The sequence below is a fragment of the Purpureocillium takamizusanense genome, chromosome 1 (genome assembly GCF_022605165.1).
Source record: "Purpureocillium takamizusanense chromosome 1, complete sequence".
In the NCBI taxonomy this organism is placed as follows: domain Eukaryota; kingdom Fungi; phylum Ascomycota; class Sordariomycetes; order Hypocreales; family Ophiocordycipitaceae; genus Purpureocillium; species Purpureocillium takamizusanense.
The window spans coordinates 2,543,819-2,561,747 of record NC_063068.1 but is presented as its reverse complement, the minus strand read 5'-3'; the positions used below and the strand labels follow the sequence as shown (position 1 = coordinate 2,561,747).

The window sequence follows — 17,929 nt, the reverse complement described above, 5'->3', positions numbered from 1 at the left end:
TACAAATATCCGAGCCAATCACCGACATCGCTGTGGTCCCAAAGCCGAGCGCCCGCGACCACCCAGTGGCTGGCATGGGCAAGCTCGAAAAACTTCCAGGGCGCTCAATTCGAGGCTTGACTGTCGAAGGAGAATCCCGCACGCGACACGACGCTCAAACCTCCCGTCCCGCACGCCTCCCATCCTCACACCTCCTCACAGCATAGCCATGTCTTGTCGGTACGCGGCGCGCAGCTGCGCCCGCCAATTGCGCTCCGCAAGCGCGGCCAGGTCCTCCGCACAGATCCTCCGCGTCGCCTCGACGGCACGGCGCTTCAACTCGACAGAGACCGCCCCGACCAACCCCAAGATCGCCGAAATTGTCGACCAGATCAGCCAGCTTACGCTACTGGAAACTGCCGACCTCGTCTCCAGCCTGAAGGTAGGTGGATCAGGAGCTTGGCCCGCAGTAGTCGACGAGCGTCGGCAGCTAACGGTTGCGACAGACCAAGCTCAACATCCCAGACATGCCCATCGGCGGCTTTGCCGCTGCCGCCCCGGCCGCCGCACCCGCCGCCGCCGAAGAGGCTGAGGAGGCCGCCCCCGCTGCTGCCGAGAAGACGCTGTTCACTCTGAAGCTGGAAGCATTTGACGCCGCCGCCAAGGCCAAGATAATCAAAGAGGTCAAGGGCCTGTTGGGCCTCAGTCTGGTCGACAGCAAGAAGTTCGTCGAGAGCGCGCCCAAGATGATGAAGGAGAACGTCCCCAAGGAGGAGGCTGAGAAGATCATTGCCGCCATGAAGGAGCTGGGCGCCACGGTCGTGATGGAGTAGAGGAACGCCCGGGTACTGCCGCGACACACCAAGGCGGGATGGCACGATAGATGGCGGGTTTGCATGTACAAAACCACGTGTACTAGTATCTAGCAGAAATGCACCATGTCAAATGGAACAGCTCTTTTCCAGCGTCCCAAATTTGCATGTGTCTCGGCAGGGGAGGGCGGGTATATTGGGACCCAGATTCGAAATCACATGGCATGCACACATGTCTTCAAGCCGACAACGAAATCATACATGGGTATCTAACAGTATTCCAACCAACCTATTGCCGAAACACTCACAGAATGGCGCCGTAACGCCATATCATGCCTCTGACCATGCCCCGACTCACAACTCAATGCAGTTGACCGTTTGCTAGCGACTGCTTGTGCGGACACTGTTGCAGCTCCATCTCCTTAATAAAGTCTTCCTCCTCTTCCGTCACCAGTCGATCGTCGTCTTCGCCGAAATCGCTCGTCTCTTCCCACAGCTTGTTCAGTTCAGCGTCGTCGCCCCTGGGAACGGCCCAGATGCTCTCCCTCTCCCGTTTGTGTCGCTCGCGGTCCTCCTCGATGCGCTGTTCGATCTGCCGCTTGTCTAACCTGTGCGGCACCGGCCGTCTGCTGTTTCTCGGGGTCGAATGCGACTGCGGTCTGTCAATCATCTCAACGTCAACGGGAGACGAGGCGAGACCCAGGTCATCGTCGTTGGTTTCTCTCTCCTTCAGCACGTCCTCTATCTGCGTTACGGTCTGAGATTCCAGGTGTCCCTTGCCTTGAAGACCCTGCAGAACCTTCAGAGCGGTCAGCGTCAAGGTCCATGGGGGCACATGAGATGGATCTGGTGCGACTCACTTTCCGAACGACCTTTACATTTGCGGCCCCTGAGCCGTCATCAGGGGCCACGGCATCAACAACGCGTATGATGTCACGCTGCATCATGCGGATGTAGTCTGCGTGCCCCTCCTTTGCCAGGTCCAAGAAGTGCTCGATGAAGTACATGATGTTGGCCCGCGTATTCATGTTGTTCTGAGGTCCTGTGTCAATACAGATACGTGCGGAAAGACAGTTTTGGTGAGGAACGGTACTTTCTCAACTTGCTCTAGGATGCATGAATGTAGGTCCTCGTCCATGTCCCTGTACTTGAGCGCATACTGAGCAGCCTTTTGTGCTGAGTTGACTGAGGCGTTGAGGTGCTGTAGCTGAGAGCTGAAGTGCATGCGCACCGCAAAAGGGTCCGCCATCGTTGCCGCTTCTGCCCCGCTTCTATCCTTGCAGCTAAGGATATGTGGCCGGCTCAGGTTGCGGCGTTGGAAATTGCATAAGTGTGTTGAGTTGCACCTGGTGAGTGTGTGAAGCGACATAGAATCGAGTGGGCCAGGCCTCGTTTTGCGAGACGCGGATCCTCGGTGAGTGGCGCGCTGGTCTCGGTGAGCGGGCAAGGTGAAGACAGGGAAGGAGAGAAGTGGGGTGGCAGTCACGACAGCCCCGCGGCAAAGCTCCGGGAACCCCCGCAGCCGGAATCGGAGGCGGCCCAGTGCTGCACAATGGCAGTAGGCTCGTCCAGTTAGCACTCCCGCAGCAGCACGAAAATCTCGCGACAGGTGGCACTGGATACCATCGGCTAAGCCGTTTCTGCCCCATTCTACCAAGTAGACTTCTTGTGTATTCGGATGCCCAGCTTTGAAGTCTTCGCAAGCCTACCAAGTTGCCTAAACGTCGTTTCAGCACCCCCATTCTTCGACTGGAGAGAGCTTCAGTTCATACTTTTCTCTCACATCCATTCGGTTCAGAAGACTCACCCCAAAGTATACCCAACCTGTCGCCAAGATGCTCGCCCTTCCTCAGCATGAGCACTCGTCCTCGGACTTCACCATGACCGTCTTGGGATGCGGTACGATGACCCTTGCCCCATGGGATACGTTAACAGCCAAGGCTCATTCTTCTTTCAGGGACCATGGGCATCGCCATTCTCAATGGCATCCTCACATCGCTTGCCGAGCTCAATGGCCCCAAGCCCCTGCAGACACCCACCTCTGGCACGTCGACCCCGTCAGAGGAGCTTCCGCCTTCGCTGCCCTCGCGCTTCATTGCCTGCGTGCGCAGTGCCGAGAGCGCTAAGCGCGTCAAGTCCACTCTGTGGGAGCACTCGTCCGTCGTCAAGGTCGTGCAAAACGACAACATTGCAGCCGTCCAGCAGGCTCAGGTCGTCCTCCTCGGCTGCAAGCCTTACATGGTCAAAGACGTCCTGGGCCAGCCCGGCATGGCCAAGGCCCTGCACGGAAAGCTCCTCATTAGCGTCTGCGCAGGCATTACCGTCGAGCACATGGAAGTTGCTCTGCACGGCGCCGTGTCGTCCAAGGACCCGGAGGAGGATGGCCGCTGCAGAATCGTCCGCGCCATGTGCAACACCGCTGCCCTCATCCGTGAATCCATGACCGTCATCGGCACGTCAACCCCGCCTCTGCCCCCAGCCACCAAGGCCCTCGTAACCTGGATCTTCAAGCGCATCGGCGACGTTGTCTACCTTCCCGCAGGGAACATGGACGCTTCGACCGCTCTGTGCGGTTCCGGCCCCGCCATTTTCGCCCTCATGCTCGAGGCCGCCATCGACGGCGCCGTCGCCATGGGCTTGCCCCGCGCCGAGGCGCAGAGGATGGCCGTCCAGTCCATGAGGGGAACGACAGGCCTAGTGCAGTCGGGCGAGCATCCTGCCATTCTGAGAGAGAAGGTTTGCACACCGGGCGGCTGCACCATTGGCGGGCTGCTTGTCCTAGAGGATGGCGGCGTTCGGGGTACCGTCTCGAGAGCCTTCCGTGAGGCCACCTGCATCGCCAGTCAGCTTGGAGAGGGCGTCAAGAATGTGAACGGTACCAGGCCTGGCCCTGCTCCAAGCAGCCAGTAAAGTGCATACATAACAGCAGCTGTGTCGCGATGTTGATGGGGGAAGAGAGCCTCGCATAACTTGAGTGGCAGAACAGAGGTACGAAAAATGCTCCTCCGGCCGGCGATGCCGTTGATATTTGTGGCTGGACATATTACGAAGGACATGAAGAGGAGAAAGAGGATCCGGGCATCTGGCCCGGTTTATAGACAAGTACACATGATCTTACACCCTATTTGCGTAACCTAAACGCCCATTCCCAGTTTTCGCGGTATCCGCGAGCCTGCCGCCAGAGAAACGTTCACTCGTCCTCGACTCTGGCCTTCTTGCTGGGTTCCGCAGGCTCCGCCTCGTCTAGCTTCCGCTTTCCATTCGAACCCCCCCGCGGCGATGTCTTCGTGTGCGACATGGCTCGCTCGTGCGCAGCTAGCACCCGTGCATATTCCAATTCGACGCCAGTCAGGGTCTCTCTAAGCTTCTCGATACGCTCCGATTGATCAATCTGGGCAAGGAGTTCCCTGTTGTGCTTATAAAGCCTCTGCTTGACAATCAATTGCCAAAGCCTTTCCTCGTGCTTGTCCGCCTTGGTTGGCTCGGGGACAATGGCGTCCAGATCCAAGCTCGGTCGTACAGAGAGCGGCAGTTGAGACATGAGATGCATTTCCAAGACCCTTGCAAACTGTCGCGGTGCAATCTTTGCCTTCTTCCGTACATCTTCGGTTATGTCGGCGCCGAGGATGAGAGCCGGCAACGGGCCAGATTTCGGTATTGTCACCGAGCTATCGAGGCGTAGCGCTCTAAACTCAGGCATCGCCTTAAGAAATGTGAGGTCGCAAATGTCTCGCAGGTCATCAAACACCTCACTTGGGTTCTCCACGGTAAACTCGTGGGTCTGAGGGTGCTTGTGGTAGTAGTCAAAGATGGTCTTGTAGAGTAGATGGCCATTGCCTTGGCCCTGAAAGGGTGGGAGGATGATAAACTGTGAAAGCCGTGTCCGACACGGCAGCTCTGCCAAGTCGATGTGTCCCTCCGGTAGCTCCCAGTCCGCCTTGGGAGACTGAGGGGGCGTGGGTGGCTGGAAGTAAAAGAAGCGGTAGACGGTCGAGTATCCGACAAAGGTGTACGACTTCTTCTCGGGTTGAATGTCGGATGGCTGTGTCTTGTACAGGAAGAACAATGTCCAACGGTCAGCGTCGGAGATGTTGATGTCGGGGGCATCGGACTCGGTATCTTGGCCAATATAGGAACCACCCTCGATGAAAAGCGGCACGAAGATCTGGACACGAGTGTTGAGCTGCCGGACGGCTGCGTCGTCCAGATTGCCTCGCCAGACCTCGTATTGACCATCGGCGCCGTCGATTGTCGCGTGGAGCTTGCCTGGGGGCGTGTAGTTATCTCCGAGCTGCTTGGAGCCATTCTCAAAGTCCGATCCCTTGGCAAAGGCAACTACGGGGCGTCAGCATGAATTAGCAGAAGGAGCGCGGCTTGGTCGCACATACTCTTGGGTAGATGATGCCCTTCGTCCAGCACGCCCACCACATCGGTCGGCTCTTCCACTCCAGGCGACGGCTTCAGCTTCTTGCCGTAGGCGGTGTGCAAATGCGGTCGCATGTCGTTGGCGCGGAAGCGCAGGCTGATTTTGAGGTCCTTGTAGCCAAAAACCTTCTCATCGTCACCGAAAATGGGATACGTGAACTTGGGGTGGAAGGTCGCGATGGGTTTGACGCCGGACGCAGTCGGCGAAACGAGGCTGATGGAGAGCGCGCTGCTGGCGTCTTGCATCCCTAGCGATCCATTAGCAAGCGGCGTTCAAGCTGCGCAATCACGGCGGCGTACATTCTTCCAGATCCTGCACGGACGCCATCGCGACGGTTCAGAGCTTCAGAGCTTCGAGGTTTTCGATCGAAGAAGCGCCGCTGGAGTTTATTGCTTGAAGTAGCGTGCGGGTGAAGCTCAGCGGAATTCGCAGGAAAGGATGCGAGATGATAGTCCCAGCAGCGGGCAATGGAAACCTTCCAAGGTTAAGCTGGAGACGCGCCTGGGTGAGGCGCTGCCGCGTTTCAACGCGCCCAGTCAATTAATAAAGGTTGGCGCCCCGCAATTAAGGCATCGACCATTCATCAGCCTGTCGACATCAGGGTCCTTGGAACTCCAGTGGGCATCCAGTGGGCACAATAGCAGGGTACGTTCGTACCTACCTGGTACCTAGGTACCATGCACGGGCAGGTAGAAGACTGCACACCTCAGTGGACACTGCCCGCCATGCCGCCCCAGTGACGCTTGCGTCATGAGACCCACGGCGGCCCCTACGACTTGCGACGTCCAGGTCCCAGGCACCTTCTTGGAGCTGCGATTTGTGCCATCGTCATCTCTCACCGGAACATCCGACCACGACGCTCTGCGCCCGCCCTTGAACCCACGTCGACGAGCACGGATGGCTTCTTCTTCTTCCTCCAGCCGCGCATCATCATGGCAGACATTATGAGCGCAGCAGTGCCCGTCGGCTCCATCGTCTTCTCCGTATTCGCCCTCCTCATCATCTCCGTCGCCGTCCTCCTGATCCTGCGACACTACCTCCCGCTGCGCACCACGCCCGCCTTCTACCTCGTTCCAATCTTCTTCGCGCTGTGGTTGCCTCTCGTCGCCATCATCTTGGTCCCCATAGACCTGGCGTCGAGCGCCGCCACGGACGACGAGGCGACGCGCGGGATCTGGCTCCCTCAGAGGGTGGTTCTGGTGGCCTGGCGCATCACGTACTGGCTCACCTTTGTCCTGACATGGTGTGTGCGCCTTGACTCTCCTCCGCTTTTCCTCTTCTCTGACTCTCCGGCAATAGGTTCATACTTCCCATCCTTGCCGAATATTCCGATGCTGGATACCGCGAGCCCAACGACAAGCTACGATACTCGTTGCGCCAAAATGCCCAGTTTTATGCTATTGTCGCCACGGCGAGCATCGTGGGCCTCGTCTACGTCGCAATCGCATACCGTCTCACGTTCGATTTATTGAAAGGTTTGGTCATGGCGCTTGCGTATTGCTGGGGCCTGTTCCTCGCCATTTATTTGATGGGCCACGGGCTGGTGTCGATCCCGAGGCAGCTCATCCGCAGCGCAAGCGTCAGTGGCAGGCTGCGCCGCTTGCAAAGCCGCGCTCCGATCGCTCACGAAAAGATGGAGGACGCACTCGTCACCCTCCAGGAGATCGAACTCCAGGTCAAGGAGCTGGGCCGGCGGAAGACGGGCACCGCCATGGACTTTCAGGACTGGATAGAGGAGCTCCAAGACCTTGCCAACGTTTCGATTAGCCAGCCTCCGCCTTCCATTGCGCCTATGACAAGCACAGACCGCATTATCCCTTCGGTCGTTACCGAAAAGTACCTGGCGGACCTCACACGGAAGCTCGTCCGCGCACGGCACGCCCGGTCGCGGTACGTGGACGAATGGGGTCGGCTAGTGCACGAGGCGTCAGAAATGCAGACGATTCTCGACTCAGCAGCGTCTACAAAGCTGGACTTTGGCCAAGTTTCGCCTCATGCTAGGTTCTGGGAAACGACAGCCATTTTAACGCCATACACGCGGTACCTCTGCTATTACCACATCTTCCCATATGCGCGCTTGGGACTTGGCTTCTTCCTGGCTGCCGCCTCTGCCTGCATCGTCTGGTCCGAATTCGCTAAGTTCCCCTTTCCCATGCTCTCCGTGGTCCGTCTCAGCGTGATCCACCACTGGGTGGGCAATAAGGCGCAGGTCGGCTTTGCGGGTCAGATGATCTCAGCCTTTTGGATCTGCTACATGTGCGCCGCTGCCCTTACTTCTATGACTGAGGTCAAGGTCTGGCGCGGGCGAGCGCTGGTCAAGCGCAATACGGCGCATGAGGCGGCGTTCTGGTACGCCACGCAGGTGGCCAAACTCTGCGTGCCGCTATCATACAACTTCTTGACGCTTCTCACGTCCGAGGTGTACGAGAAGACGACCTTTTACAACTTCCTCGGGAGGCTGATTAACTTTACGGACCTCGGGCGGTGGTTCGATAAAATCTTTCCCATTGTCGTACTGATCCCCGTCGTGGCGACGCTGTTTGGTTTCTACGGCAAGGTCAAGCGGTTCTTCGTGGGCATCGACATCATCGACGAGGAGGATGGTAGCCCCTCCAACTATGGCACGGGGTCCTGGCGAGAGGGCCGTGATCTCATCGAGCGGGAGTTGGGCGGCAACTCGCTCTTGCGGCGGCGAGAGGACGCCATAGCCAGGCTCTCTGGCGCCGGGGCCGGCAACAACATCGTCGGCCGCTCCGTCCCCATTCTATCGGTTCCCTCCGCGAGGGACTCGGCCGCCTCTCCCGCGAGGTCCCCCATGCGATCCTCCACCACCAATCCGCGGCGCCACGCGAGCCAGTCTTCCTCGGCGCGCGTACCGCCCTTCTCCGACGATCCGCCCGAGGACGATAACATCTTCCAGATCCTCGGCCACCGCATGAAGAACACCATGGACACCATCGAGACTCCAAAGTGGATGCAGGACCTGGGAAGCGGCATCAAGAAGCCCAAGTGGATGGGCAGCAACGCCGGCGGCGACGACAGCGGAAGCGCCGGGCTAAGCAGCGGCGGTGGCGGTGGCGGCGGCGACATCCGGAGGTGGTTTGGCGGCGGTAGTGGTGGCGACGGTAGTAGTAGTACCGGCGCCGGCAGGGGGCAGATCCGTATCTGATGCCTGATGATGGATATTTGCTGCTTTTTCTTGGATACGAGCCTGTTTGAGATTGCATTGTTGCGGCGTTCTTGGACCTTCCTCCAGCCAGGGAATCAGCCCCTTTTGGTCGGATCACCATAGACTTTCGAACCATAGTACGTAGTTCAGTCATACTAGCTCCCAAAGCAACAGGGTTAACTCTGAAACAGGCCCCTCCAAAACCACTCTCTGTCTGTATTCTGCTATGTATTGAGGCTTTACATGTATGATGCTGCGTTTTGATGCCAACGTCATAAATCGTGAGTCATCATGGGTGAAGGAGGGGACAAAAACATATACCAGAAAACCAGCCTAATCGTCCGTGATCCAAAACTCAAGTTCTTTATGCTCGCTCGCAGTCTCCATGCGTGCTGTGGCTGCCGCTTTCATGTCACCATCACATTCATCGTCGCCGCTAGTTACTACTCTCTTGTGGGCGACGTTATGGTGTTCCAGGTATTCGCCTTGCTCATCGTTCTCTTCCGCAGGTGGAACATGATGTCCTTTTCCATCTTGTCAATGTTCTTCTCCAGGTCCGCGTCGTCGAGCATGTACTGCGCCTCGCGACGACGGTCGAACCACCACCATGAGCCGACGATGGCGGCGGTGACGGGGACCGTGATGGCAAAGTAGATCCACAGCTGCGATGCGACAATGGGGTGCGCATCTGCAATCATCCACCCATGCATGTCAGCTTACTTTTTCCATGTTGTACTTGGGAGAGATTGAGGGCGCGGGGGGTAAGAATGAGCGTACCGGTCTGGAAGTTGAAAAATGTCATGCTGAAGACGGATGCAAGGTAAGTGCCCGGAAGAAACAGGGCACCCATGAGCGATATGGTCTTCATGGCCGTGCTGTCTCGCTTGCTCGCGTGCGCGATGCGACGCTGCTCTCCGGCAATCTCGAGGTTCAGCCTGGCTTCCCTCTGAGACATGATGTTATACAACTATGAATCTGTCAGAACGGAGGTTGCCAGAGCAAGGCTCGAATTCCAGGTCCAAAAGAAACTTACCGCCTCGCGTTGTACCTTGAGCCTTTCGAGCGTCGTGTGGATGTAGTTCTCAAGCCCCTTGATCTTGACCTTGTAGAATTCGAGTCTTGCCTGCATACTCCTGTGCAGCTTGTCAATTTCTTTCCTGTGCATCTTTTCAGGCTCGTTCATGAGGTCGTTTGGTGGCTTCATGGAGTTCCACTTGCTGCGAAACTTCTCCATCGCCCTTTCCATCTCCTTGGCCAGCGCCCAGTATGCCTGCGGCCGCTTCCACATGACGTGACTATGGCACTCCACGAGGTCCCTGTTAAGCCCGTCCACCTCGAGCAGGCCGTCCTGAAAATACTGCTCGTGCTGCTCCACCTCGTCTCGAAGACTGACCGCATTCTCCAGTCGACGAAGCCAGTCGCGGGCGTCGCGTTGCTTTTGGTCGTGTGTCGGGGAGAGGTCGTACGAGAGGATGATGATGGGCAGGAGCATCGGATGCCCGATTTGCGCCGCGCAAGCCCGCGCATGGTCTATGGTCTTAACAATGTCCGAGCTAGGCGTGCCCTTGATGAAGCCAGTGGTGATGTTGGTCTTGAAGGAATGGGACAGCATCATCTCCCATCCGCGCGTCTTGCCCTTCTTACGGACGTCTGACTTGCGGTGGACAATTTCTACAACGGTCAGTCGCACAATCTAGAGGAGGTGGCGCGCAAAGAAAGAAGAAGGGGCCAGGCAGCTTACGCAGATGAGGGTCGTCGTCATCCTGGTCGTGAGCGCACCAAAAGAACGGCCCGACAACCGCCGTCGTTTCAATGGCGCGGAACGGAAGCTTGAGCACGCGAACCATTCGCTCATAAGAGCTCTTGGGCAAGGATATGACTTTGGACATGAAGGTGTCCTTGTGATTGGCGTTCTTTTGGACGCTTGACAAGTGTCAGAAAACGGGAGCGGCCGATGAACGTTGACGGGACGGAAACTTACACGAGCCGGAGCCCGCTGAGCAGCTTCGTCCCTTCGCGCATCTTGTCGGGGGGCGCGAAAGCGCCCTTGTCACGGTCAATGAGGGTTGCAGGCAATGCGATGGAGGGACCGGCTCACCCTCTGGTACAGGAAGTTGTCAAACTCATCTTGCGTCAGCGCGTGCTCCTCGCATGAGTTGTAGAACGGATCCTGAGGGGCTGGCATGAGCAATTGTTACATGAAACGAGATGAGGCCCCCAGGTCGACTGACCGAGTAGTTGAATATCTCAACATAGGTCGTCGACTCCTCCACGACGCGGCACTCGTCAATGTAGTAGCGGAACATGTAATCATCCATGGTGGTGGTCGTCGGTTGCGCCTCCGCCCCCGCTCTGTGCCAGCTGTTGCAGTCTTGCTCGCCGACAGCTCGAGAGCACGGCACGGGGCTCAGACGCCGTGCGGCTGCGTTTTCCTGGCGTCTTTGAGGATGCGAGGCGACGAAAAGTTGTTAGATGGAACGAGCTGGACGCCTTTTCACTTGGAAAATGCGGCACTTGTGGGCGTACGAGGCACAGGGCCCTGTCGTCTTTCTGCTTCTGGTTGCTTCCGGTTCTGCTTTTGCTTCCTGTCTGCAGTTCGCACGAACAGGCCGGACAGGGCACGCCGTGCTAACCATTGGAACTACTGTTGGGCGCTCCTGCCCTGTCGCAGTGCAGATCCCAGCCTCGTGACTTTAATATGCCGCTGGCGAGCCGTCGGCGGCCACTCAAAGGGGCCAATTTCCCACTCTGGCAGAGCTCCAGGCCCCTGGGCCCATTCCAGGTTCTGCCCGGTCCAGCCCGGTGTTCGACTCCAGTCCATTCAGTGCAAACAGCTGGAGCCTTGCCAGTCGAGGTGCCACCTCACCTCACCGCGTCCACCGCCCCGCATCCCGCTGAACAGTCCGCCCACCGCCCTGGGCAGCCCAGCCCCCCGACATATGCTCCCGCTGGGGGCCCCTGCCGATTCCCACGCAACCGACCAACCATTTTGCCTTCGCAACGGGGTCCCGTCAAGTCTCAAAGCTTAGCTGCTTTTTACGTGGCTTATCCTGCCTTGGACAGCAAGAGCACCGCAAGTGCGTCACGTTGGTAGCCGCGGCCGTATTCAACTTACAAAGTGCTTCATATCGTTTTTGCTGCGAACAGAGACTTGAAAGACTGTGCGTTCCCCAGCTTGTGTCCGGCCCTTGGAGCCCCGACCACCCGATCCGAGCCTCTTGGTTTCAAGCACTCGTATAAACAAATCCGTGCGCCCCTGGCCCCGTGTTCCCTGCTCCCCGAGCCCCCCAGCCCCGAGTCCCAGCTGTCGCAGAGACAAGACAGTAATAAAGCATATCTTCTTCGCCTAGTTCTTCAATCCGATCCGTGTCTCGCCTTGGCCACCTTCCATGCCCCCCTTCAGTCACCTGCGGTTTAAAATTCGGTGAACAAGTTCCCGAACCTGGTGAAAGGCAAGCGGTTAGCCCGTACGCAACAGCCATGCAATACTTCGCAATGTACTCACTCGTCGGCTCCGCCAGGAAGCCCATATTTTTCTGGATCCTCGGGATATCTGTCAAACTGGCTGGCGTCTCCCTGACCCGCCTTGACGGGGGGGGTGTAGGGAGCGTCTATGTCCTTTCGCGCCAGTCGATCCCACGTCACCTCGGCGAACCAAGGATGGCTCTTGACGTCTTGCGAACCTCCGTACAGATTTCCCAAACGCTTCGTCAAGTCTGCGGTGATGAGCCGCTCCAAGAGATTCTGAGCATCGCCGTTGATGTAGGCCGGGTACTTGACCTTGCCCTTGAGGATGTTTTCGTATATTCGCATCGGTGAACCGTTGTCCCAAAACGGTGTGTAGCCGCACAGCATCTCGTATATCAAGATACCAAGAGACCACCTGTTCGCATCAAGCGTCAGCAAAACCAAGTCCTTCGACCATTAGCTCCAAAACACCCACCAGTCCACAGACTTGTTATATCCCTTGTTAGAGACGACCTCGGGGGCGAGGTAATCCGGAGTGCCGCAAAGAGTCCATGTTTTGTCCGGCACACGCTTGGCAAATCCAAAGTCTGTGATCTTAAGGTGGCCGTGCCGATCTAGCAGGAGGTTTTCGGGCTTGAGGTCTCGATAGATGATGTTCTTGGAGTGCAGGTATTCCAACGCCAACGTAGCTTCCGCCGCGTAGAATTTGGCAACAGGGTTCGGGAAGCGCTACCAGCCCTGTGTCAGTTTGAAGCGAGTCTCTAGAGGGTCGGGGGTCCAGCGGTGACAGGAGGGGGGGATACTCACCCCCGACTTTCTCAGTAGCGAAAAGAGCTCGCCGCCCTCAACAAAGTCCATGACCATGTAGAGGTTCTTCCAGTCTTGAAAAGTGCCCCATAGAGTAATGAGGAACGGGTGCTTAACATCACTCAGCATGCGGCGCTCGTCATTGGTGTGCTCCACCTGCTTCATCTTGACAACCTGGGCCTTTTTGAGTACCTTGACGGCGTAAAACCGTTGGTTGTGCTTCGATTGAACCAGATGGACTCGCCCGAAGCTACCAGTGCCGAGCGTCCTCAGTATCTCGAAGTCGCCCAACGAATACTTGCCCTTAGTGACTCGGGGTGTCGATTGGCTAAGCTGGTGCTGGTGATGCGGCTGATACGTCTGCTGCTGCGGGCGCATCTGCTGCTGCTGCTGCTGTAGATGCTGATCGGCCGCCGGCGGCTGTTGACCGGGCTGTTGCATCGTAGGCTGTGGGTATGCCTGCTGCTGCTGCTGTTGCATTCGAGAGGGGTCGGTGCCGGGGCTCGCGCTGGGGGGGTGCTGGATATGATGGCCCAGTTGAGCAGTGAAGGGCGGGGACGCAAAGTTGTTGTTGTTGCTGCTGGCGACGGCGGCGGGAAGGGAGGAGCCATCATTCTGAGGCTGGTTTATGAGGTTGCTAATGGTAGGAAGGTTCTGGCCGTCGTGGTGCTGCTGGGTCGCGGCGGCGTAGACCCCGCCGGCGTGTTGGGGGTTCATTTGCTCCTGCTGCGGCGCAGACGAGGACGCGTTGGACCCGAAGCCAGGCTGGGCGGCTGCAGTGGCTGTACCTCCCGAGGATCGTTGCTGCTGCTGCTGTTGTTGCTGCTGCTGCTGCGACGACGCGGAGCCGAAGAGCTTGGTGGTGGCCGATGCAATGACGGGGCTGGTGGGGTTGGAGGTGGAGGGGTCGGGGTTGCTGTCCTTGCTGTCCCTCGTTCGCTTTTTCTTGAGGAAGCCGCCGAGTGAAGGCATACCGAAGGAAGGGGTGTGCCAGGGAGGCGACGCGGAGGGACAATGGCAGTATGGACCGGGCTCTCGTAGTGGTCGTCGAAAGGGGCGCCCTTGCTTGCCGGCCTTTGGCGAGTCGGACGATTCAATTGATCGTGCGGAGGGGGGAGGCGGCGGCGGGGGGGGTTGGTCTGGATGTCACGGCAGCTGCTGATCGACGGCGATGAGGGGTGACAAGGGCACGTTCGGCAGGCGGTGGTCCCAAGCGCGGCTTGGTGGTCGGTCGCAGACACGGTTGCAGTACGTAAGTAGGTAGCAGCAGCAGTCGAGTCGCCAGGAGGTCAAGAAGACTGCTGGGTGGCTGCTGCTGGTGGCGGGTCGTGTGGTGCTGTGGTTGCTGCTGGTGCTCTCCGTGTCGTCGTGCTGGATTGCAACGGCGCTGCTGCAGTTGGGGTTGGTGGTCCCGGGGCGGTGGTCAATTCCTCGTCTGGTCCTTGTCTTGTCTGGTGCGCCGGCGGCGGCGGGGGGGAAGGCCAGTTCAACTGGAGCTCCCCCAATTGCACTTGCTGCGAGCAGCAGAGTGGAGGCGGCTGGCTGGCAGTGGGATGCAGCAGCGGGCACGTCCCATCGAGGACACCTGGTGGTGCGGTGCGGTGCGGTGCGGCGCGGTGCGGTGCGAGCGGCAGGCAGCGGGGTTAGACCTCGAGCCAGCGACTGAATTGAGCCAAGGCAGTGTGGGCTCGAGGGCCTCCTAGCGTGGCGCGCCGCTACGAGTTCGTGCCGTTGCCACGATGAGATGTTGGTGGTGCGGTATGTGTGTGTGTGTGGATAGACAGCGATGTGGCACCGTCAAGTCCTTCCAGGTTTGTCGCTCCTTGCAAGATACAGGACGTACTGTACCACCACGGCGGCGGCGTTGACAAAACAATCAATACCGCTTTGAAGCGGGCTGTTCTGCGACTCTCCCTCCCTCTCCTTCTTTCACCGCCGTGGCCCGTGTTTGCAAGTCAAAGCCAAAGCACCAGTACCCCTGCAGGGCTCTCGCTCTGGGCACGATGCGGCGGGCGGCGTGCGGTGCGTGGCGGCCCCTCCCTCGTGACGCGGACCTCGCGACACGGCCGCAACGGACTGTTTCGCTGCCCAAGGGGATGATTTCACCGCCCAGGGCCACTGGAGCCGGAGGCTCCCAGCTCGCTTGTGCTGCTGATGTACGCAAGCTGAGGCGGACCCAGCTGGTTGCTGTCGTCGTGTCGAGCGTCCTCGAGCGTCGACCCCGTCTGTACTTCGTACTCCGTACGGATCGGGCAGGTCGCCGTTCGGGCCAAGTGCAGCACTCCTCCCGCGGCTTCCTGCTTACTATACTTTCGTAGGTACCGACCGACCTGCTGATCGATCTGCTGTGACACCCACGCGTGTCCGTCGACTACAACCTTCCGTCCGTTCGTCCGGCTTCGTCCCGGGTGCGATTGGCCGATGCGAGATCGAGTTGAAGAGTGACAACAAGTGGACAGGCGGGTGCCGCCGTTACGTTCCTACAATCGATCTCTTTCTGCAGGAAGAGAGCAGAGAGGCCCCGGCGGCTGGTCCGGCAGTCCGCTGCCATTAAGAAGACCCTGTGGCCCGAGGAGCGCCGGATGAGCTGGTTGATGACCACCCGCAATCGCACAATGGAGGGTGCCACTGTCAGAAACCTTAAAACCCCCGCAGGATGGAGCTTGACTACTTCGTGTCGTCCCCCCGTCACAGCCAGCACGGACGAAGTGTCGGCAGTTCCCAGGACGGCGCCGGGATGCTTTCCACTGTTCAATTGAGCATTCTCGCGCTTCCACCCTGCCGCCCAGACTTTGTGTAACAGAGGGCAATCTGTCTGACTCGCCAAGATCGAACTGTTCGCCGCTCGAACCGGCCCTGTTGGTGATCACTGATTACGGGTCTGTGAGGGGTTCAAAGGTGGGGGGGGGGGGGGCAAGGTTACCAAGGCGTAGGTAGAGTGGTTGCTGCGGGGTCGACAGATGGACAGGAAGGTGGCCTTTTGCTTCTCGGTCCCGCCAGAAACATTATGCTGCGACAGCTCCCAACGATTGCGGAAGCGGCTTTCACGGACTTACGAGTGCCCAGAACCGCCGACGAACACCGACGGTAATGCAATTGCTTGCAAGACCAGCACCCGTTCATTGCTGCCAATTGATGTGTTGTAGGGCTGGCTAGGCACTCAATATTCAAGCCCAAGTGCAAAGAACATCTCATTTTGCTTACCCGACACCTTGCCAATAGCCCTTGCGACATTGCGACCCCCCGTCTCGTCTTCCAGCTCGAGTGATCTGATATGGCTCTTGGTAGCTCGATCTATAAGTATGCTTCCTCCATCTCTGTGCTCTCTTGTTTGGCTAGCAGAGAGCCTCGTCCCCGCTTTCTTGCCCGTGGTGTTGAGTGTATACTTAGTCGTCCGCGGTCCCCTGTTGGCCCCGGATCGGGTGAGAACGCCAACCGTGAACGGCCAATTACACTGCCCTAGAATGCAATGTAGCCGCGTCAGCATAGACTATAAAAGAGCTCCTGATAGCAAGTGCACAAGGTAAGTAGCTTTACATTCGTCGCTCTCGCTAGCCACCACCCCCAATCATTGCGGCCCCTATGTCTTCCTATAGCTACATCCTTCCCTCGCCTTCCCATGGCTTGATACTCAGACAACATACCGCAAGAGGAGGGGGAAAAAGAAACTTTGCCAGTCATGCAAGATTGTTTGTTTTTTTCGGTGTCACCCGACCCTGCTCATCACTCCCTTCCGTGCATCAGCCAGCCATCAAAGCTCCGTGATGTCGTCCCGTTCGTGCTTTTCTCATTCCGCCTCTTTAAAATCGATGGCTCTTGGCCTTTGCCCGGTAGGCTGTGAAGCCGACGTACGCACCGCCCGCGACCAGAACGAACAGGAATATCTTAGTGAAGAACCAGGTCCAGCTACCGCCGTCCTTGGACGAGTAGCCCTTAGTGCCCTTATTCTTGCCCTTGTTTGGCGTGATGGGGGCGCCGGGCGCACTGTACAGATTCTTGGCTGACACGGAGATGATGTCGTGGTTGTCGCTCAGCTCGCCCGTCTCGGCGCTGAAGCCAAGGTACGCAATGTTGGGGATGGCCGGCGGGTGGTCCGTCTCGAAGCACAGCTCCCACTCGTCTTCAGTCTTGTACTGAAGCTCAAGGCGCAGCTGCTTGTCCTGAATGTACGTCAGGCGCATCTTGGTCGGCACTGAGGCGTGGCGGATGCCGCGCGCCGAGCAGCCCGCCAGCTCCTGGTCCTTGCCGTCCGTGTTCTTGTCGTACGATTTCTGCCCATCGCCGAACATGGCCATGACGTAGGGGAAGACGATGCCAGGGCGATTGTTTTTATACGTGTCGATGAAGATGCCCAGGCCCTCAAAACGGTCGGTGGAGCCGAAGACGGGACCCTGCTGCGCCCGCTGCTTGGTGATCCACATGGCGAAGCCATCGCCGTAGAGCTGGTTCTTGCCAGAGATCATGAACTCGACCTCCACTTCCCAGTTCGTAGCTGTCAGGGGCACGCGGGAGAAGAGCCAGCCGGTCTGCGAGGGGCGGTCGGACGTGAGGCGGACGTATCTAGTAGCGAGGGCATGTTAGAACGCGACTCTGGCCTGAAATGGAGCTGTTGCGCGACGTACGAGTCTGTCCGCACAATGGTGTCGCCTCCAAAGTCAAACCATCGGCTTTGCATGTCCGAGTCGAGATACGGCTACGATAACACGTCCAGTCAGTCATCCGCCCACGTTGTTCGGGCGTGAGTCCGAGACCGACCTGTTCCAAGCTGTGCGTCCTCAACTGCAGCGACAGTCAGCCTTGACCTTCACAGTGTCATTGCATAGCTAGGTGCTCAACCAACCGTTATGCTCTTCAAGTCGCTGCGGTGGTCATCTGCGCCGCGGATCGTCCACGCGAGCGTGGCGACGAGCGCAGCTGACATTGACGGCAGCCGCATGCTGGGCGGTTGTACGTCTGTATGCGGATTGGAAACGAGAGGGGAGAAGACAAAGAAAAGCGCGGCGAGGGCTCGGCAAAATGGTCCTGCCTCGATGCCGCAGCTCGGCTCACTCAACAGTGCAAACGGGGGACGAAGGCTAGAAGGGAAGTGGTCTTGGTCGGAGGCGAGGAGCCGCGGTGTGGCCAAAGACAGGGTATCACCAGCTAGCACAGCTGTCCTCTTGCCCAGGAGGGCTGTAGCGCCGCCTGAGCTGCATGGCTGGCTGCCAAAGGAACGGGGTGGACCTGGACATGTGTGGAGCGAGCAGACTCGAGTGGCGCCCGCGCCAG

At 58.4% G+C, this 17,929-nt stretch overlaps 8 protein-coding genes across 11 annotated transcripts; 3 read left to right on the top strand and 5 right to left on the bottom strand.

Moving 5' to 3' along the window:
- The first annotated feature begins 88 nt into the window (after positions 1-88).
- Positions 89-992, top strand: MNP1 (54S ribosomal protein L12, mitochondrial). Its single transcript, XM_047981685.1, has 2 exons — positions 89-421; positions 486-992. The coding sequence occupies exons 1-2, from the start codon at positions 209-211 to the stop codon at positions 810-812; spliced, it is 540 nt and encodes a 179-aa protein (XP_047837645.1). The 5' UTR covers positions 89-208; the 3' UTR covers positions 813-992.
- Positions 993-1,034: 42 nt separating this feature from the next.
- JDV02_000822 (uncharacterized protein) lies at positions 1,035-2,175 on the bottom strand. The gene is made up of 3 exons (XM_047981684.1): positions 1,885-2,175; positions 1,652-1,825; positions 1,035-1,590 (listed from the first exon to the last, which is right to left on the bottom strand). Exons 1-3 carry the CDS (start codon positions 2,158-2,160, stop codon positions 1,153-1,155), a joined length of 888 nt encoding a protein of 295 aa, XP_047837644.1. The 5' UTR covers positions 2,161-2,175; the 3' UTR covers positions 1,035-1,152.
- A 208-nt stretch (positions 2,176-2,383) lies between these two features.
- Positions 2,384-3,913, top strand: PRO3 (Pyrroline-5-carboxylate reductase). The gene is made up of 2 exons (XM_047981683.1): positions 2,384-2,690; positions 2,749-3,913. Exons 1-2 carry the CDS (start codon positions 2,627-2,629, stop codon positions 3,699-3,701), a joined length of 1,017 nt encoding a protein of 338 aa, XP_047837643.1. The 5' UTR covers positions 2,384-2,626; the 3' UTR covers positions 3,702-3,913.
- HAT1_1 (Histone acetyltransferase) lies at positions 3,809-5,714 on the bottom strand. Its single transcript, XM_047981682.1, has 3 exons — positions 5,517-5,714; positions 5,180-5,464; positions 3,809-5,126 (listed from the first exon to the last, which is right to left on the bottom strand). Exons 1-3 carry the CDS (start codon positions 5,542-5,544, stop codon positions 3,982-3,984), a joined length of 1,458 nt encoding a protein of 485 aa, XP_047837642.1. The 5' UTR covers positions 5,545-5,714; the 3' UTR covers positions 3,809-3,981.
- A 336-nt stretch (positions 5,715-6,050) lies between these two features.
- JDV02_000819 (uncharacterized protein) lies at positions 6,051-8,741 on the top strand. Its single transcript, XM_047981681.1, has 3 exons — positions 6,051-6,460; positions 6,517-8,523; positions 8,578-8,741. Exons 1-2 carry the CDS (start codon positions 6,150-6,152, stop codon positions 8,384-8,386), a joined length of 2,181 nt encoding a protein of 726 aa, XP_047837641.1. The 5' UTR covers positions 6,051-6,149; the 3' UTR covers positions 8,387-8,523; positions 8,578-8,741.
- On the bottom strand, positions 8,561-11,151 carry JDV02_000818 (uncharacterized protein). 3 transcript variants are annotated; one of them, XM_047981679.1, is made up of 7 exons: positions 10,618-11,151; positions 10,485-10,556; positions 10,368-10,432; positions 10,128-10,309; positions 9,420-10,057; positions 9,164-9,353; positions 8,561-9,074 (listed from the first exon to the last, which is right to left on the bottom strand). In XM_047981679.1, exons 1-7 carry the CDS (start codon positions 10,702-10,704, stop codon positions 8,830-8,832), a joined length of 1,479 nt encoding a protein of 492 aa, XP_047837639.1. In that variant the 5' UTR covers positions 10,705-11,151; the 3' UTR covers positions 8,561-8,829. The 3 variants fall into 3 exon arrangements, with proteins under 3 accessions (XP_047837639.1, XP_047837640.1, XP_047837638.1); XM_047981680.1 differs by having other exon boundaries at positions 10,485-11,151; XM_047981678.1 differs by lacking the exons at positions 10,485-10,556; positions 10,618-11,151 and having other exon boundaries at positions 10,128-10,390.
- Positions 11,152-11,800: 649 nt separating this feature from the next.
- TPK2_1 (cAMP-dependent protein kinase) lies at positions 11,801-13,633 on the bottom strand (the record flags this gene model as incomplete). Its single annotated transcript, XM_047981677.1, has 4 exons — positions 11,801-11,828; positions 11,892-12,269; positions 12,330-12,583; positions 12,662-13,633. 4 exons carry the CDS (start codon positions 13,631-13,633, stop codon positions 11,801-11,803), a joined length of 1,632 nt encoding a protein of 543 aa, XP_047837637.1.
- A 2,199-nt stretch (positions 13,634-15,832) lies between these two features.
- On the bottom strand, positions 15,833-17,779 carry JDV02_000816 (uncharacterized protein). Of its 2 annotated transcripts, XM_047981676.1 has the most exons (4): positions 17,502-17,779; positions 17,417-17,440; positions 17,284-17,354; positions 15,833-17,221 (listed from the first exon to the last, which is right to left on the bottom strand). In XM_047981676.1, exons 1-4 carry the CDS (start codon positions 17,595-17,597, stop codon positions 16,462-16,464), a joined length of 951 nt encoding a protein of 316 aa, XP_047837636.1. In that variant the 5' UTR covers positions 17,598-17,779; the 3' UTR covers positions 15,833-16,461. The 2 variants fall into 2 exon arrangements, with proteins under 2 accessions (XP_047837636.1, XP_047837635.1); XM_047981675.1 differs by having other exon boundaries at positions 17,284-17,440.
- Between the last annotated feature and the right edge of the window lie 150 nt (positions 17,780-17,929).

Coding starts and splice junctions, on each gene's coding strand:
- HAT1_1 (XM_047981682.1), bottom strand. CDS start 5,544: ATGGCGTCCGTGCAGGATCTGGAAGAAT. Junction 5,465..5,516: donor CGTGCAGGATCTGGAAGAAT/GTACGCCGCCGT, acceptor ATGGATCGCTAG/GGATGCAAGACGCCAGCAGC. Junction 5,127..5,179: donor AGGGCATCATCTACCCAAGA/GTATGTGCGACC, acceptor GACGCCCCGTAG/TTGCCTTTGCCAAGGGATCG.
- PRO3 (XM_047981683.1), top strand. CDS start 2,627: ATGCTCGCCCTTCCTCAGCATGAGCACTCGTCCTCGGACTTCACCATG. Junction 2,691..2,748: donor CATGACCGTCTTGGGATGCG/GTACGATGACCC, acceptor TTCTTCTTTCAG/GGACCATGGGCATCGCCATT.
- JDV02_000819 (XM_047981681.1), top strand. CDS start 6,150: ATGGCAGACATTATGAGCGCAGCAGTGCCCGTCGGCTCCATCGTCTTC. Junction 6,461..6,516: donor CTCACCTTTGTCCTGACATG/GTGTGTGCGCCT, acceptor CTCCGGCAATAG/GTTCATACTTCCCATCCTTG.
- JDV02_000818 (XM_047981679.1), bottom strand. CDS start 10,704: ATGGATGATTACATGTTCCGCTACTACATTGACGAGTGCCGCGTCGTG. Junction 10,058..10,127: donor TGACGACGACCCTCATCTGC/GTAAGCTGCCTG, acceptor TGACCGTTGTAG/AAATTGTCCACCGCAAGTCA. Junction 9,354..9,419: donor TCAAGGTACAACGCGAGGCG/GTAAGTTTCTTT, acceptor ACAGATTCATAG/TTGTATAACATCATGTCTCA.
- MNP1 (XM_047981685.1), top strand. CDS start 209: ATGTCTTGTCGGTACGCGGCGCGCAGCTGCGCCCGCCAATTGCGCTCC. Junction 422..485: donor ACCTCGTCTCCAGCCTGAAG/GTAGGTGGATCA, acceptor CGGTTGCGACAG/ACCAAGCTCAACATCCCAGA.
- JDV02_000822 (XM_047981684.1), bottom strand. CDS start 2,160: ATGTCGCTTCACACACTCACCAGGTGCAACTCAACACACTTATGCAAT. Junction 1,826..1,884: donor TCCTAGAGCAAGTTGAGAAA/GTACCGTTCCTC, acceptor ACAGGACCTCAG/AACAACATGAATACGCGGGC. Junction 1,591..1,651: donor ATGTAAAGGTCGTTCGGAAA/GTGAGTCGCACC, acceptor ACCGCTCTGAAG/GTTCTGCAGGGTCTTCAAGG.
- JDV02_000816 (XM_047981676.1), bottom strand. CDS start 17,597: ATGCGGCTGCCGTCAATGTCAGCTGCGCTCGTCGCCACGCTCGCGTGG. Junction 17,355..17,416: donor GGACGCACAGCTTGGAACAG/GTCGGTCTCGGA, acceptor GTGTTATCGTAG/CCGTATCTCGACTCGGACAT. Junction 17,222..17,283: donor ACCATTGTGCGGACAGACTC/GTACGTCGCGCA, acceptor CCTCGCTACTAG/ATACGTCCGCCTCACGTCCG.